A 16,004-nucleotide genomic window follows, 5' to 3' on the forward strand; every position below is an offset into this window, starting at 1 on the left:
TCTGCTCTTTTAAAAAAGCATTTTCCAAAACAGCTTCCAGGAATGAAAAGTGGGGTTAAATTTTGCATGGATTGCAAGAGTAAGCGGCTAATAACCCGTAAAATCTTACACAGAAGCAGGAAAACTCAAAATAAGAGATGGTCCCTGCAAGCCAGCCCATCCTGCGACCCCCTCCCCCGCTCTGCGGCAGGAACTCCGACTCCGGTGGCTGGAGCTCTGCTGCAGTGGCACTACCCACGCATACTCAACTAACAGACTCAGACCACGCCAGCCATGCCACGAGGTGTGTTTTATTGTCATTAATCATACAAATAATTTTCTATAATATCCCAGGGCAAACCGGAGAATTTGGCAGTCCGATTGGAGGGTCCCTTCAGAGACCCACAGGCCGGTGGCATCGGCACGGAGTGCCCGGGTTCACAGTGCAGCTTGTCGCTCGTGTCCATCTTGCAGGTGGCTCTTCCTCCACATCACGACTAGGGTCTCCAAGATGATGGGGGTGGAGAATACTCCGGGTTCTCAGGAAATTTCACTTCGCTTGCTTCTCCTGCTCAATGGCTGTGGAGGGCAGGAAGCGGGCACTGGGGGATGGGAACCCCTTGCAACCCGCCAACCGAGGCGCTTACAAACCTGGGCTGGGCGAGGCACCCACGAGGTCTGGGGATTAAGAAAGAGGCTTGGGGTTGGGGACAGGCGCCTTGTGCAACAGAAAGGGGAGCTGGGGCTGCCCGACGGGAGGCATCCGCCGGATGGGGTGCGGGGCTCGGTTTAGGGGAAGGGCGGGGTGGGGACTGGAGCTCGAGGACCCGGAGGCGGGGGCGGACTCACTCTCTTTGGTCGGCAGGGTGTTCTTCTCCTGCGTCTCCGTCTTCTTCAGCTTGGCCTTATCGAAGCTGGCGATTTCCCCCATGTCGGGCTTGTCTGCCATTTTCAACCCTAGCGGGCAAGCCAAGGCGGTTGGCCCGGAGCCGGGGCCAGCGGCCCCCTCCGCGCTCCCCGCCGCCGCCCCTCGACGTGGCACTCCGGCCGGGGCGTTCCCGGCAGCCCGGAGGCCGAGGATCTGGGCGCGTCCCGCACCCCCTCCACAGCCCCAGGGCGTGGCCGGCCGGTCCGGGCGTCCCGTCGGGGAAGGGCCGCTCCGACCCCACCCGGATGGGGCCTCCGCCCCAGCGCGCCGCTCACCGAAAAGTTCCGCTCCAAGCCCGCGGTTCCGGTGCTCTGACTTGCGTCGCTGCAGCAAGAGACAAAAGAGCGGCGCCCGCCCCTCGCCTTATATATGCCGCGCCCCGCCCCGCCCCTCGCCCGCCGCAGCGGGGGCGGCACCGGCGGCTGTGGGGGCGGGGCCAGGGCGGGCGGCTAGCTTTCCCGCCGTGCCCTCCGCCTGGCTGCCCGCCGGTTTGGGCGCGGCTCTTCCCGCGCGCGGGGCCTCTGCGCCCAGTGCTCACAGCTCTCAGGTTCCCCAGCGTGGAGGGGGCAAGCGCGGCCAGGGTGGGCGCCAGGCCCTCAGTTTTCTAGGGTGCTGCACTCCCGTCTCCGGCAGTCTGCTGCTCACCCGCAGGAGGGGCGTGGGGGGCCAGCGGGGGAGGGGTGTATGGTTGGGTGTGGATGTGGGTGTGTAGCGTGTCGTTGTGAGTATGGGTGTGCTGGCGTGCTCGCGCGCTTTGCAGCAGTCCCGGCTCGCAGGAGACACCCCACCCCTGGGCAGTCCCCACGTCTTTCGCCTTTAGCACACCGGAAACCCCCCCACCCCCTTTTCCTCTCCTCGGGGAGGTGAACCCCTGCGGGGTCTCACACTAAAAGAATCCGAGCCAAGGGTCCTAGAGATGAAAAGACGGGGTGGGGGTGAGGGTTGCAGATAGGTTTCCACTGCTCCTTGCTCAGGTTGGGGGCCGGTTGTTTCCCTTCCCTGAGCTGGGCAGCTCCTGCCGGACCCGTGGCTGGTGCTCCCTTAGGTGTTTGATGCAAGCATGGTCTGAAAGGCGGTGGTGAGAGCAGGCAGGCCCCAGGGCCTTGCGGTGTTCTTTCTCTCACAGGGCTCCTGGGGATGCTGTGTCCCCAGGTTCCATTTTCCTCCTTGAGTTAACCTTGAAGATGTCCCTACAAAGGTTCTTGTTTCCCTTTTTAACCCATCATGGGAGTGGTGTACTGCAACTATTCAAATCTTTCTTAGAAGAGTTGTATCTTCATCCTGTGCAACATCTTTAGTTCCACAAATGAACAACCCAGGAGGTGAAGCTGGTCATTGTTTTATTTGTCCTGAAGTTTCCAAATGTCAAGGAGTATTACCAAGCACTTTTGAAGTGGCATTTGATGGAAACATCCTAAGTTCTGTCCCATCCCTTCCTGATTTTAACCGCTTTTTTTCACATTCCCTCAGTGCGTTTGGAACAGAAGGAAATAAATTTGGGCTTACGAATTTGATATACCAAACTCCTTATGTGGCCTTGGGCAAGTCTTTTCTTATACCTCTTCATATGTAAAAGAGTTTTGGCATAAAACTTAAATGAGGTAAAGAGCAGGCATCAAGTGGAAGCTTAACATGGCAGCCCCATGAGAATGGCACACACACTTCATTAGTGTATCAGCCAACTATTGCCACAGTATGCTGTGTAACAAACTGTCACAAAACTCAGTAGCTTAAAACAGTAGTCACTTATTCTCACTCACTCGTCTGCAGGCAGGAGCTGCTGGGTTGAGCTAGCTGAGCTAGCTAGGCTCACTGGATCTAGGTCTGCTCCACAGCTGTCTCATGCTCTGGCCCAGGATCTAGCTGGAGCTTGTTCTTCTCAAGGTGATGGGAAAACAGCAAGACGCCTGTTGCATAAGAGAGTGCAGAAGTGTTGAAGTGTGTGTAAAAGCATGTCATGTCACCTCTTGTCTGTTAACATCCCATAGGCCAAACCACCATCAATGGAATGGAGAAGTATTATATTCCACCCATGGTGGGAGACGGAGGCGAATGAACATTTCTTAAATAAAAATCCAACTTCACAGTCAGGCAAACAATCGTAACAAACAACCTCCAAAGGAGGTTTATTCTCCATTCATGCAGCAACATTTTATGCTGTTTCTGTTCAGGCAGCTTTCCTCCATGTAGTGACTCATGCACCCAGGCCCCTTCTCTCTCATCCCTCTGCCCTCCTCTAGGTCCTGGATGTTTACTCCATCTAGCCAGTGGATGGGAAAAGAGAAGACAGAGGACTGCACTAGAGTTTTTATGGACCAGGTTGGAAGTAGTCTCCATGAGTTCTGCCCTCATCTCTTTGGCCTGACTCAGTCACATGATCTCACCTAACTGCAAGGGAGGCTGGGAAATGTAGTCAAGCTGTGTGCCCAGGAGTAAGAGCAGGGGTGGAGGGTCTTGGAGCAGTCTGTGCCATACACGATTGAAGGATCTGCCAAACTTGACCATGAAAATATCCAGACATCCAGAGACGTCGACTCTTTGGAGGGTCTCAATGGCACTGGATTCCTCTTCAGATGCAATGCCAAGTGTTATTTAGGTATTACCTTCCTGGGTCCCACCTATGGCCTGTGAAGTTGTCCTAATTTGGACCCTTGGTGAAGTCCAATTCCAACTTCCTTTTATTTGGGAAACAAGGGAATCTATGTCTTCTCAATACAGTTGTAGAGACACATGTTTCAAACATATCAAGCCTGCAGGATTTCCAAACTAAGGAGCTCTAAGTAGACTTGCAGACATTCTTTATTCTCACTCAGTGCACTTCTGTGGCCCATCTCTAAGGAAGCAGGGATCCTCTCAGGCATTTGTTGCTTAAGAACGGTCAAACCTATTAGTCTCATTCAATCCTACGGGTGGTGGTTTTAAAAGTCAGCATATTCTTTGACACTTGTCCCACTAATTCCTGAGTATAGACTGTCCTTCGTGACTTTCTTCTAGTGAATAAAATGTGGCAGAAATTATGCTTTTCGATTTATGAGCCACACAGCTCTGCCTGACTCTCTCTCTGGGTGCCTCCACACTCTGAGAAAACTAAGCACCTATAAGGAAAGGCCACTTGCAGGCATTCCAACCACAAGTCTCAGCTGAGGTCTGAGCTAGCATCAACCACTAAGCGTGCAAGCACATGAGGTAATGCTGAGTAGAGCAGACACAGGCTGTCCCGGGCCAAATTGCAGATTCATGAGCAAAATAAATGTTGCAGGTTTTGTAAGTCACTAAGTCTTGGGAATTTTTGTTATGTAGCAACACAACTCATTTTCCCATGAGACAGAAAAATCATAACTTAGGGGTGCCAGGGTCTTAGGTCTCATTTGGGGATTTTTCCCTAAATATTTTCTGTAATACTCACACACATACTTTTCAACAGAGGTTTATCAAATGCCCACGGGGCATCTGGCAGTGTTCTGGATGTGGAAGACAGAAAGATGATGAGACTCTTAGTGACAAGTCTAGTGTAGTAACTGAATGAGTCAGTCAACAAGCTCATGCTTGTGCCCTGTGTTTCCTTATGTCTTGGGGCGTCATTTGTCTGACAACATATCAGCCTGCTGCTTGGAACGGATTGTGTACTGTTCACAGACGGTGTAGAGAAAAGAGAACCACTCAACTCCAATTACGTTTCCATCTTCATTGAGAACGATGCACAGGAAATCGAAGAGCTAATAAGACGGACCAAAGGGAGTCTTGATGACTGTCAATCTGGTGTGTGGGGGGAGCCTCTGGAGATTTGCCATGGGACTCCAGCCCTCAGACCTGGCCAATTTGACGATATTTTTTTAGGGACTTGAATGGGGATGTAGATAGAATGCTGACTATATTAGGAAGGATGCAACACTGTAAATGCCAAAGCAAAGTGGATCCAGTGGAGAAATGGACAAAATATGATGAAATGAACCTGATAGGGACAGATGCAGAGCCTTCTCTGCCTGACCATTAACCCTGCAAGTACAGGGAGACGTAACAGGATTAACTCTCAAGTGGCAGTGAGATTTCTGGCTGTATGAATAAGCAGAAAGAGTTCAGTCTAGGTTTCCTTTGAATGTTAGGAAGACATTTACTTCTGCTTTGTTTACTGCTTGCTGAAATGCTCATGTGAGATGTTCTTCTTAGTCTAGATATTCACATTGTGTACCTTCTCATTTCATTAAGAAAGCTGCTGGAGCATCCTCTCCTCAGAGAACCCTCCTTGACCACCCCTATCATTCTCTAAAGTTTTACCCTGTTTCACTTTTCTTCTTAGAATCTGATGAAAGAAATTTGTACATATTGAGGAATGGGGAAGTCATTCTGGTTTACACATGCGTTAACTTGAATTTTATGCTAATTAGAACAGCCTATTTGTGGCCTATCAAACGTACATTATACATCTGTTTTAATTATTGAAGAAAAGGCCGCATTGACCAGAAGTAAAGAATGCCCATGTTAAAAATAAAGATTAAATGCTTCCCTTCCTGAGATGCCAATGCTAGTACTTCTTCAATGAAATGACTCCCTTCCCAGGTGCCAAGGCCATTCTGACTCGCTGGGTATGTTCTCATCTATTTTTTTTTTTTTTTTTAAATCTTGAAGGAATGTATCCCTGACTTGTTTAATGTTCTTTGCTCTGACAAGATATAAAACTGTGCTGAAAACTATGCTTCTCTGGAGTAGTTCCTCAGAGTTAACTGAGAGGCTATCTTCTGGGCTATAGTCCTCAGTTTGACTCAGATAATACTCTTTTCTATTCCTATTATAGATTGTTTATTGATTATTTCATCAACAAATCTATCTCTACCAAACATGTTATAAATTCATTTCTTTGTTTATTGTCTATCTTCCACACTAGGAAATGGGAGACCTCATTTGTCTCATTTACCACTGCACCACCAACACCAAATGCAACGCCTGATATATAATAAGTGCTCAATCAATGTTCTTTGAACAAATGCATAAAATTCTTAACCAAAACGGAATAGGCTACTCTGGGGGAGGTGATGAGTTCCCTGTCACTGGAGGCATTCAATGAGGAGTGGATAGCCAGGTATGTGGACGGTGATAGAGATAATTCAGACCTTGGGATTGAGTAGGTTCACAAGTGAGCAAAACTGCTTCTCCCTAGATGACCTCCCTGGTCCTTCTTGTGTTGTTATTCCAGTTGGGAAACAGCCTCCTTTTGGTTGTCAGCTTTGCCAGCCTGAAAATAGCTGTGTGACTCTCACAACAAGGAGGTATGGGAAGGAAAGAAATCAAGATGTGATGTCTCTGTTTTCCATACCATTCAAACACCGTTTCTCTTTGTAGGTCATGGAGTTTAAGGACTCCCCAAGATAAAATTGTGAAGAAAGTAAAGTGGGCCTTTGAGGTTCAGCTTCAGTAATGATTGTTCTGCTCTGGAGATGTGTGGATGAACCCCTAAATCAAGCTTGGCAGTTGCTGAGGTTGCCCAAGTGGCTAACAGTCACAGGCTGTGTGAGGATATTATTGTTTCAGTTTTCACCTCTGGTGTTAGAGTAACAGTAATGAGGGCAACTAATATTTTTGTGCAGTTGCTGTGTTCCAGGCCCTGAGAGAAGAACTTTATGTATTATCTCACTTAAACTTCACCGAAACACTGTGAAATGGCACCATTTTGATCAACTCTGCTTTACAGGGTAGGCTCCCAGGCGTGGTCAAGGTCACACAGCAGGTAAATTGGCGTGGCTGGAACTTGAATCCAGGTCTGATTCCAAACCCTGAGCTCTCAACCACGGCACCACCCTCACCTGCACCTTGCAGCAGGGTTTGTAACCTGCCACTTGGATCCAGATGGTTTATTTATTTTGTTTGGCCACATTAAACTCAACAAAAAACTTCAGGCAATACTCAAACATCGGAAGATTTCCGAGTTGAAGATCTAGCAACCCTGGGTCTATATTTTCTCACTGCAGCGCCATGATTAGCAGCTGCCCCCTTGAAATGGGGTATGTCAACTTCACTTTACTGGATTCTCCAACACTCCCTAATGTCTTTGCAGCATGGAGACCAGTGTCAATTGCCATGTATTATATATGTATGGGTGTTTTACTTATAATAGGTAAATATTTCTTGTTCCCAGGTCTCTATCTATGGACATCAGCCTTCAAGATGGCCCCTAACGGTCCTGCCTCTTGTTCTCACTCTTGTGTCGAACCCTCCTCTATTGTACAAGGGTCTGTCTGGGTGACCAATGGCATATGGTAGAGGAGATAGTATGCCATTTCTGAGATTAAGTTATAAAAGATGAATTTCTATTTGGTGCCTGACTTTCTCTCTCTTTCTCTTGTATCTCTCCTTCTAGGGGAAGCTAGCTGCCACGTTGGGAACAGTCCTAAGGAGATGCCCGCATGGTGAGTTTCTGGTCAACAGTCAGTGGGGAGGTGAGGACTGTCAACTAGTGAGCTTGGCAGTCGATCCTCTGGCCGCATTTGAGTCTTCAGAAGGCTGCAGCTGTGACGGACAATTCTACTGCAACCTCCTGGGAGGCCCTGAGCTAGAACCATCCAGCTCAGCCATTCCCAGAAACCGTGATATGATAAATGCTGTCTTATGTTGCTAAGATTTGGAGTAATTTGTTTCTTGGCAATAGAAAAACTAATTCACTATCAAAAGTGGTGGGAGAACACGTAGATTAAAAGTGCCATGTAGTTAAAAAAAATTAAGAAAGAGCATATGTGTCTGTGGAAGTAAAGAATATTTATATCGTTATGAAACCTGCCACTGTAATGACTGATATATGGGAAAAAGAGAGGTGATGACAATCTGAATGAACCAGGCCTGTCTCACTTCTTCATACCATCCGCCTAGGTCTCTGAGTCTTCCAAGCTTGCTATAAAGCAGTGGTTTTCAAACTGGTTTTGACCTTGATGACTGCCCTCCCGTCTCCCAAGAAGTACATTTCACACGGTGACCCAGGACTCACATGAGCACACACAAATGAAACAAATGTTTCACCAGAACTGATACTCTTACTGTGAGTGATGCCCTCTTTCTCTGGTCTATTCCTTTTCGTTTAAAAAATCGTTTTAGTTTGAAATAATTACAGACTCACAGACAGTTGCAAAGACAGTACACCGAAGTCCTCTGTGTACTCGATAGCAACATCTTACACAACTGTAATCCTGTATCAAACCCAGCAAACTGACATTGGGGCAATTTATAGACCTTTTCCAGATTTCACCAATTATATGCACTCTTCCCTGTGTGTATGTGTGTGGGTGTGTGTAGTTCTATGCGATTTTATCACGTGTATAGATTTGTACAACCACCACAGTCCAGATACAGACCTATTCTAACACCATAAAGGGCATCTCTGGTGCTACTTACTCTTATCATCTCATCTACCAGCACACCACCCCCACCTATAACCCCTGGCAACCACTGATCTGTTCTCCATCTGCAAAATTTTGTCTTTTGAGGTTGGCTTTTTCCACTCATCGTGATGACCCTGAGATCCTTGCAAGTTGTTGAGTGTACCAGTGGTTCGTTCATTTTTATGTCTGAGTGGTATTCCCTGGTATGAACGTACCACCTATTGAAGGTCATTTTGACTGTTTCCTGCTTTTTAGCTATTAAAAATAACGCTGCTATGAACATTTGTGTACATTTTTTGGTACATGTGGACATAAATTTTCATTTCTCTGGGATAAATGTCCCGGGGAGTGATTGCTGGGTCATGTGGTAAGTATATGCTTAGTTTTGTAGGAGACTTCCAAACAACTTTTCAGAGTGGCTGTACCATTTTACAGTCCCACTACCAATATATAAGAGATCCAGTTTCTCAGCATTCTCACCAGTATTTGGTATTGTCACTATTTTTAATTATAGCTCTTCTAATAGGCATGGAGTTATATCTCATCAGGGTTTTAATTTGCATTTATCTCCTGGCTAGTGGGGTTGAACTATCCCTTTCTATTTTATCATTTCATTAAAATTACTAGCTGTGACCTGCCAATTTGATTTTATCACCCACTAATTCGTCATGGCCAGCAGTTCAAACACTGCTGAAGTGGGATTATTCAATCAGTGGCTTAGCATCTATTATTCAGAAATCATCCCTTTAACTTCCAAATTTTCCTTTCACTTCCACAACACATGTTTCTGCAATTTTATGTGTAATCCAGATATCCTCTGGGGTCTCATGAAGACATCCTATTTGATGCTTTCCCATGGTTCCTCTGAATTTTCAGGAATATCCTGCTCTTATGGTTACTTCTGGTCTCTCTGAATATTTGCTCCACACTGAGGCATATCCAAATATGGACAGCCCTTGGCCTTGATTTCCTTCTTCGAAGCAACTATGACTATAAGGCTGGTGTGTGCAGCATTCCTTTTACCAAAGTTTTGTGGGTTAAGGGGAGGGGAAAAATCTATATTTTTTATGACACATCCTTGATCCTAAAAGCTCTCTGGGTGCCTTGGGAGATCCCCCACCCTGTGCTTTTCCTGGGTAGCCCAAAATTCCCACTTTCTCACTCTGTCCTCTTTTCCATTTTCTGATTCCCTCCTTCTTCTCTCCATTTTTCCCTTTGAGAAATACCAACTCCCCTCTTTCTCTCCAGCAGAACAGTGTACTTGTTCTCTGCTACCTTGGTGTTTGTTGAAAGGAGATTTCTGGGCCTTTCTCTGTACCACAAGCAACTGATGGAGATATTCCTCTGAAGCTGGTTCCCTTCTTCCGCGGACTTTTAGTGTTAGCTGTTAAGATAATACTACTTGTGTCTTTTGACAGGTTAGCCTGTTTTCTGTGTTTTCCTTTCATTTAAATGTTAAAGAATTATTTTTTTTTCCCGAATGAATATCATCCCCCCTCCCTGCTTGTATATAGCTCAATGGAAAGCCCCGAGGTCGTGGATTTTGCCTGCCCCTGATCTGTATGTGAAATCTGCTCTCTGCACCAGTACTTGCCAATGCGCTTCAGTCCTTTATTTTCTACTCCAGTTGACTTAGTCTGTTGGGGCTGTTGTAGCAGGATATTATAGACTGAGTGGCTTATAAACAACAAAAATTTATCTCTCACTGTTCTGGAGGCTGGGAAGTCCAAGGTCAAGGCGCTGGCAGGTTCGATGTCTGGTCAGGACGTGCATCCTGTTTCATCGACAGCCGTTCTTCTCACTGCCCTCATATAGCAGAAGGGGCAAGGCGGCTCTGCAGGGTCTCTTTTACAAGGCACTAATTCCATTCATGAGGACTCTACTCTCATGACCTAATCACCTCCCAAAGTCCTCACCTCCTAATATCATCACCTTGGGGGTTAGGATTTCAGCATATGAGTTTTGGAGGGACACAAACATTCAGTCTATAGCACCAGTGCTCTTAGTTGATAAAATTCTTTGAAAAGTCATTCTGATACAAGATGCATCTACCAAAAAACAAATGAAGTTTTTCCTAAGGTTGTGAAATTTCAATCTCTGTGTCATGGTATTAGCCAGTGAAGAGGTAGGGGGCATACCTGGGATTAGGAAATGAAGAATAAAAGGACTATAGAAAAAATGAGGACATAGATTCTTTTTTTTTTTTTTTTTAAATCGATGTATAGTTGATTTACAGTGTTGTGTTAATTGCGACATGAATTCTTACTTCTTCATTTACTCCACCAAGATTTTTCTGAGTACCTATGCTATGTCCTGTGAGTGACACAGAGATGAATAAGCTGTGGTTCTTGTCCTCGGGGATCATACAGTCTGGTGGAGGACACAGACCTGAAAAATCAACCTAAAATATCGACTAAATGAAATAAGGGCAACGAGAGAGGAAAGACCACAGACATCATGGAACAGGGATGAGCCTCCCTGTTGGGCTCTGTCAGATTTCCTAGAACCCATGAAAAATATATACATGACTGCTGTTTTAAGCCACTAAGCTTTTGGGTTGGATTTGTTACGGAGTAACTGGGACATACAGTGAAAAATCTCTCTCCCACCTCTAAGCCCCAGACCTCCCATTTCCTTCCCTGGAAGCCATCACTATTGCCAGTTTCTTGTGGAGATAAAAGCATATATGTACACATACATATTCTTTTATTTATTTTCACAAATGATAGTATATTATTACACTCTCTGCACTTTACTTTTTTCCCTTACTCTATCTTAGAGATTGTATCATACCAGTGCAAATACTGAACATTTAATCCTGAGAGTGAAATTTACATACAACTTTTATGTGTTTATCACTGTTCTAAGCACTTTACACATATTGACTCTGAGTCCTATGAGCAAAGTACTAGTAATTCCCTGTTTACAGATGAAGAAACTGAGGCACAGGCAGGTTAAATAAATCAAGGTCACACATCTAGTGAGTGCTAGAGCCGGGATCTGAATCCTAGCCATTTGCTTCCAAGTCCACTGTTTTTAATTTTTCTTATTAAAGGCTGTATAAGATTCTATTATATGGATGAATCATACAGTAATTAATACAATTGATTTACATTTATATTGTTTCAGCAGTTTGCTACTGCAAACTACTGTCCCTAATGTTTACAGATCCCAGGGCAAGAGTATAAATGGAGACTCACATACCAAGTGTCTAAATATTTAAGTTATAAAGCAAACTAACATACTGTTAAATAAAATATATTTTATCCTCCTGCATAACAGATTCAATTTCATAATGTAATTTTAAAAATGTGACAAGTGATGGGTTTTGTATGAGTTAAAGTGGGCAAAATATCACAGATAATTGAATTTGATAAGTCTTATGCAGGTCTGGGTGTTCTATTGATGGTCTGGGAATGTTTAAAAGAAGAATACAATTAAGACATACTAATAAAAACATTTCTAATAAATCATTAGAAATTTATTCCACAAATTTTTTTCTGCTGTCACTTAAGCATAATTAGTGATTGTGTGGTTAACAAGACTTTTACAAAACTTGTGTTCTATAGATGGTAATGACCTAAACAAAAATTAAAATGTAATTGTATTCAAAGTGTACAAAATTTAAACATATAGGCGATTTCCGTTATTCAGGGTAGTTTTGTACTATAAAGTCGCCACCAATGCTGAATTAGTGAATATCAAACCCTTGCTCCAAGAAATAGAGTTAGGTTCCTGTAAGCCTATGGTCAGAACATTTTCATCAGCTGATCAACACATAAGCTTTTTTTTATGTGTGTTTCTGTTGAAAGACACCTTGTTTAGTATATACTGTTGATTCATTCACATTGAATGCACACAACCAACAGCATAAAATGCCTGGACAAAGCTTATGTAACAAGTGCATTTTTCTCTGTAAGGAACATCACAGCTTTCTTACACTCAGGAACACTAGACAGCACTTCAGCACTCTGGTCCCGCCATTTTAAACTGTGAAATCACCAACAGAAATGAGAAAAACGAGGTACTAAATAGACTGGAAAAAGGACACATTTATAGTATAAGAGTGGAAATAAGAAGGCAGAGTGTTGCCTTATTTGGCTTCCGCTGGGAAGGTGTGTGTTGGGGGCTCAAATACTCCGGCACTCTGTGCATGTCTTCATATGACTACAAAATCGCTGTGAGCTTGATTTGGGGGTTAAAAATAAATTTTAGCAAGTAGGTAATTCTCAACTATGGTATCCATGAATAATGAGGATCAACTTTATTTTCATCAAAAAATGTGAATGCAATTAGGTAAAAAACAGAAAAATTAAATTTCATACATTTTTAAAAAATAAATAAATAAATTTATTTATTTATTTATTTTTGGCTGTGTTGGTTCTTCGTTACTGTGCGAGGTCTTTCTCTAGTTGCGGCAAGCGGGGGCCACTCTTCATCGCGGTGCGCGGGCCTCTCACTATCGCGGCCTCTTTTGTTGCGGAGCACAGGCTTCAGATGCGCAGGCTCAGTAGTTGTGGCTCACGGGCCTAGTTGCTCCGCGGCATGTGGCATCTTCCCAGACCAGGGCTCGAACCCGTGTCCCCTGCATTGGCAGGCAGACTCTCAACCACTGTGTCACCAGGGAATCCCCCCATATATGTTTTAAACAAGATATTTTGTTCTAAAATAGTAACATTATCTAGTATTCTAAAGCAAAATACAAATAATTATTAATACATTTCAAAATTATAAATCAACATTTTAAAAAATAAAAATTAAAATTTTTGTAGGTGTAATTGAATTCAATGAATAATTTTATAAAAACTAAACTGTTTGTAGTTCTGGCATTCAGCATCCATCTCGTGGCCAATGGAAAGAACCTGTATTTTGTTTCATAAGTGTTATGTCCAGACCTACATGTACACAAATTAAAGAATAATATGAGCTGTTTACTATTGCAAAATATTCCTTAGCTGCATATGCAACTGTTGGGGATACTGTGTTAATTTGTGAGCAATTCCTGCAGCTGCAGGAATTCCTGTGCTAATTTTTGGAGGCCCAGACTGGAACCGGAAAAGAAGCAAGAAAATGGGCACTTGGTACTCCTGGGAATCATCATTAAGCAAGAATCTATGAGAGAAAAAGTTCGAGTGACAGAAGAGCTTGGGTAAGTGTCTCTATCACTCCAATCATCCCCAAACACAGAAGCACATCATTTTTGGTGCTGTCAGCAGCACAGCCCACAAAGCTCCCGGGTACTGAGGTGCGGTCACCCTTTGCTTCCGGAATACAGAGCAGAGGAAGCCTGTGCTCAGAGTTTGCATGGTGTTTGTGTGTGGAGGGAAGTCCACTAAAGTGCCAGCTCCCCTTGCCTGGGTCTACTGCAAGGGACCACCACAAACAGTGATGCAAATGAATTAAAGCAAACAAAACCTGGACAAGCGTCTGTGTAGGATAAATTCTCTCTGCTTTTTGAATCACTTTTGTAGTTTTCACCAATTTTCATTCATTTCTAACTTCTTTTTAATTTGCATAATTTCTAGAAAACTGCCCCCTTCTGCATACTGTATTTTTTTTTATCCTCCTCCTTAAAGAATATGTGAAATTTCTATTTTCTTTTTAGTTAATTTGCTCATTTGAAAATTCATATTCTTTTTCTGTCTCTTTTATGCAATGTGTTACTCTTTGGCTTGGAGCCAAATTTCTAAGCTTCCTCCCAATGAAGCCTTATGAAAAGCCAATTACAAGCTTTACTGGGAAAGGAGTAACAATTTATAACAGGCAAGTAGAAAAAAGGTTTTTCTGTACCTCCAGAAAGGAATGTGGTAAACGTGTGCTTTCAGGCAAACCCCTCTTTTCTGATGAAGGTGTAGATATACTTATGAAGCACCTCAGGACTCAGGAGACCTGGGTCCAAGTGCTGGTACCATTATGTACTAGCCCTGGGCCCTTGGACGGTCACTTCATTCTCTGGGCTTCAATTTCCTCATCTAAAAAATGAAGATAGTAATTGAGATATCATGATCAACTCTCTGAAAGAATTTTGTAGGTGAGAAGTATTATATGAAGGGGAGTGGTTCAACTACTTTGGTTCATTTTTATAATTTTCCTGCACTATGCTAATTACTTCTCTGGAGTATTTTCTGAGCTAGTCTCAGTATTGTTCTATTTTTGTCATTCCATTGTTGCCCAATAAATGCTCCCAAGCTGAATATGAATTCTTCAAAAGAGGTTTCTGGACATGTTAAAGGGACAGGGTCATCTGGGGCATAGTGGTGATTGGTGGAAAAAACTTTCAGAGTCCTGAAATTAAAATCAGATGATATCTGGGATTGATTGGAAAATGTTTGCCAGGAAGTTAGGGGAGGTTTCCAGATACAGAAGTGGGAGGGGAGGCAGGGAGTAGGACTCACCTACTTTATCACCACTTGTATTGCCATAACAAAATACCACAGACTGTGGCTTAAACAACAAAAATCAATTTTCTCCCAGTTGTGTACACTAGAAGTCCAAAACCAAGGTGTGGGTAGGTTTGGCTTCCTCTGAGGCCTCCCTCCTTGGCTTGTAGACGGCTGCCTTCTCACCGTGTCCTCACATGGTCATCCTCTGTGCATGCACATCCCCGATGTCCCTCTGTGTGTCCATATTCCTTCTTATAAGGACACCGGTCAGACTGAATTTGAGCCCCACCCTAATAACCTCATTTTAATTTAATCATCTCTTTTAAGGGCTTATATCCAAATACAGTTATATTCTGAGGTACTGGGGATCAGGACTTCGACATACGAATTTGGGGAGGAGACACATTCAGCTGATAACACCCATCAACATTTAAATCACATGTCAGTACAGGTGCCAAGTTTGGAGTAGGAACTCTGACTCCTAGTTCTCTTGTGAACTGATGCAAACATACGAATTTTTGTCCCCAAAGCACGGGCCAATACATGTTGTAACCGGTTGAGTAAACCAGGGAACCTTTACCTGGAAATCCGAGTTTCACTTGCCATGGCTCATTCTTTCATTTGCTCATGTATTTATTCAATAAGCATTTCCTGGTGCTGGGCAGGGGCTGGGCAGCAGAACAGGTGCAGGATTTTCCAAGGCATCTTGACCTCTAACCTTGAGATGTTCATGGTCTGTAATGGGAAACAGACTCGTAAATAAATAGATATGATGATGTGTGATGGATATAACAGGACAAATCTACACCAGATTCAGTGATGACATGGGCTGGTCTACATGGCTGTGGACACTTGAGCTGAGTGTTAAGGAATGTGTAATGCCACTAATAATAATAGCTGACATTTATGCAATCTTTTCTATGTGGCTGGCTTGGTGCTATATGTTTTAATTGTGTTATCTCAGTAATAATAATCTCAACCACAACTACTACTGGGTTGTTGAGCCCTTATGACATCCTTGGGAGGGAGTATTATTACCCTCATTTTACTAATGAGGAAACAAAAACCTAGGGAGCTTGTTATGGACTGAATGTTTGTGTCCCCTGCAAAATACATATGTTGAATCCCTAATACCCAGTACATTGGTATTAGGAAGTGGGGCCTTTGGGAGGTAATTAGGTTTAGATGAGGCCGTGAGGGTGGAGCTCTCATGATGGGGTTAGTGCTCTAATCTAAGAAGGGGAAGAGACATGAGAGCTCTCTCTCTCTCTCTCCACACGTGCACAGAGGAAAGGCCATGTGTGCACCAGTGAGAAGGTAGCTGTCTGCAAGCCAGGAAGAGGGCCCTCA

The 16,004-nt window shown here is 44.0% G+C and overlaps 1 protein-coding gene across 3 annotated transcripts; it reads right to left on the reverse strand.

Annotated features, from left to right (window-relative positions):
• Positions 1-274: 274 nt before the first annotated feature.
• TMSB10 (thymosin beta 10) lies at positions 275-1,339 on the reverse strand. 3 transcript variants are annotated; one of them, XM_082357252.1, is made up of 3 exons: positions 1,183-1,339; positions 829-936; positions 275-598 (listed from the first exon to the last, which is right to left on the reverse strand). In XM_082357252.1, the coding sequence occupies exons 2-3, from the start codon at positions 926-928 to the stop codon at positions 552-554; spliced, it is 147 nt and encodes a 48-aa protein (XP_082213378.1). In that variant the 5' UTR covers positions 929-936; positions 1,183-1,339; the 3' UTR covers positions 275-551. The 3 variants fall into 3 exon arrangements, with proteins under 3 accessions (XP_082213378.1, XP_082213379.1, XP_082213380.1); XM_082357253.1 differs by having other exon boundaries at positions 275-657; XM_082357254.1 differs by having other exon boundaries at positions 275-558; positions 1,183-1,338.
• Between the last annotated feature and the right edge of the window lie 14,665 nt (positions 1,340-16,004).

Source organism: Balaenoptera borealis, assembly GCF_965194805.1.
Source record: "Balaenoptera borealis genome assembly, chromosome: 15".
Classification (NCBI taxonomy): Eukaryota; Metazoa; Chordata; class Mammalia; order Artiodactyla; family Balaenopteridae; genus Balaenoptera; species Balaenoptera borealis.

Bases quoted from the DNA above. Each gene is read 5' to 3' on its own strand.
- TMSB10 (XM_082357252.1), bottom strand. From the start codon at position 928: ATGGCAGACAAGCCCGACATGGGGGAAATCGCCAGCTTCGATAAGGCC. The intron at 599-828 runs GTGAGTCCGCCC...GCGGGTTGCAAG, and splicing joins CACCCTGCCGACCAAAGAGA to GGGTTCCCATCCCCCAGTGC.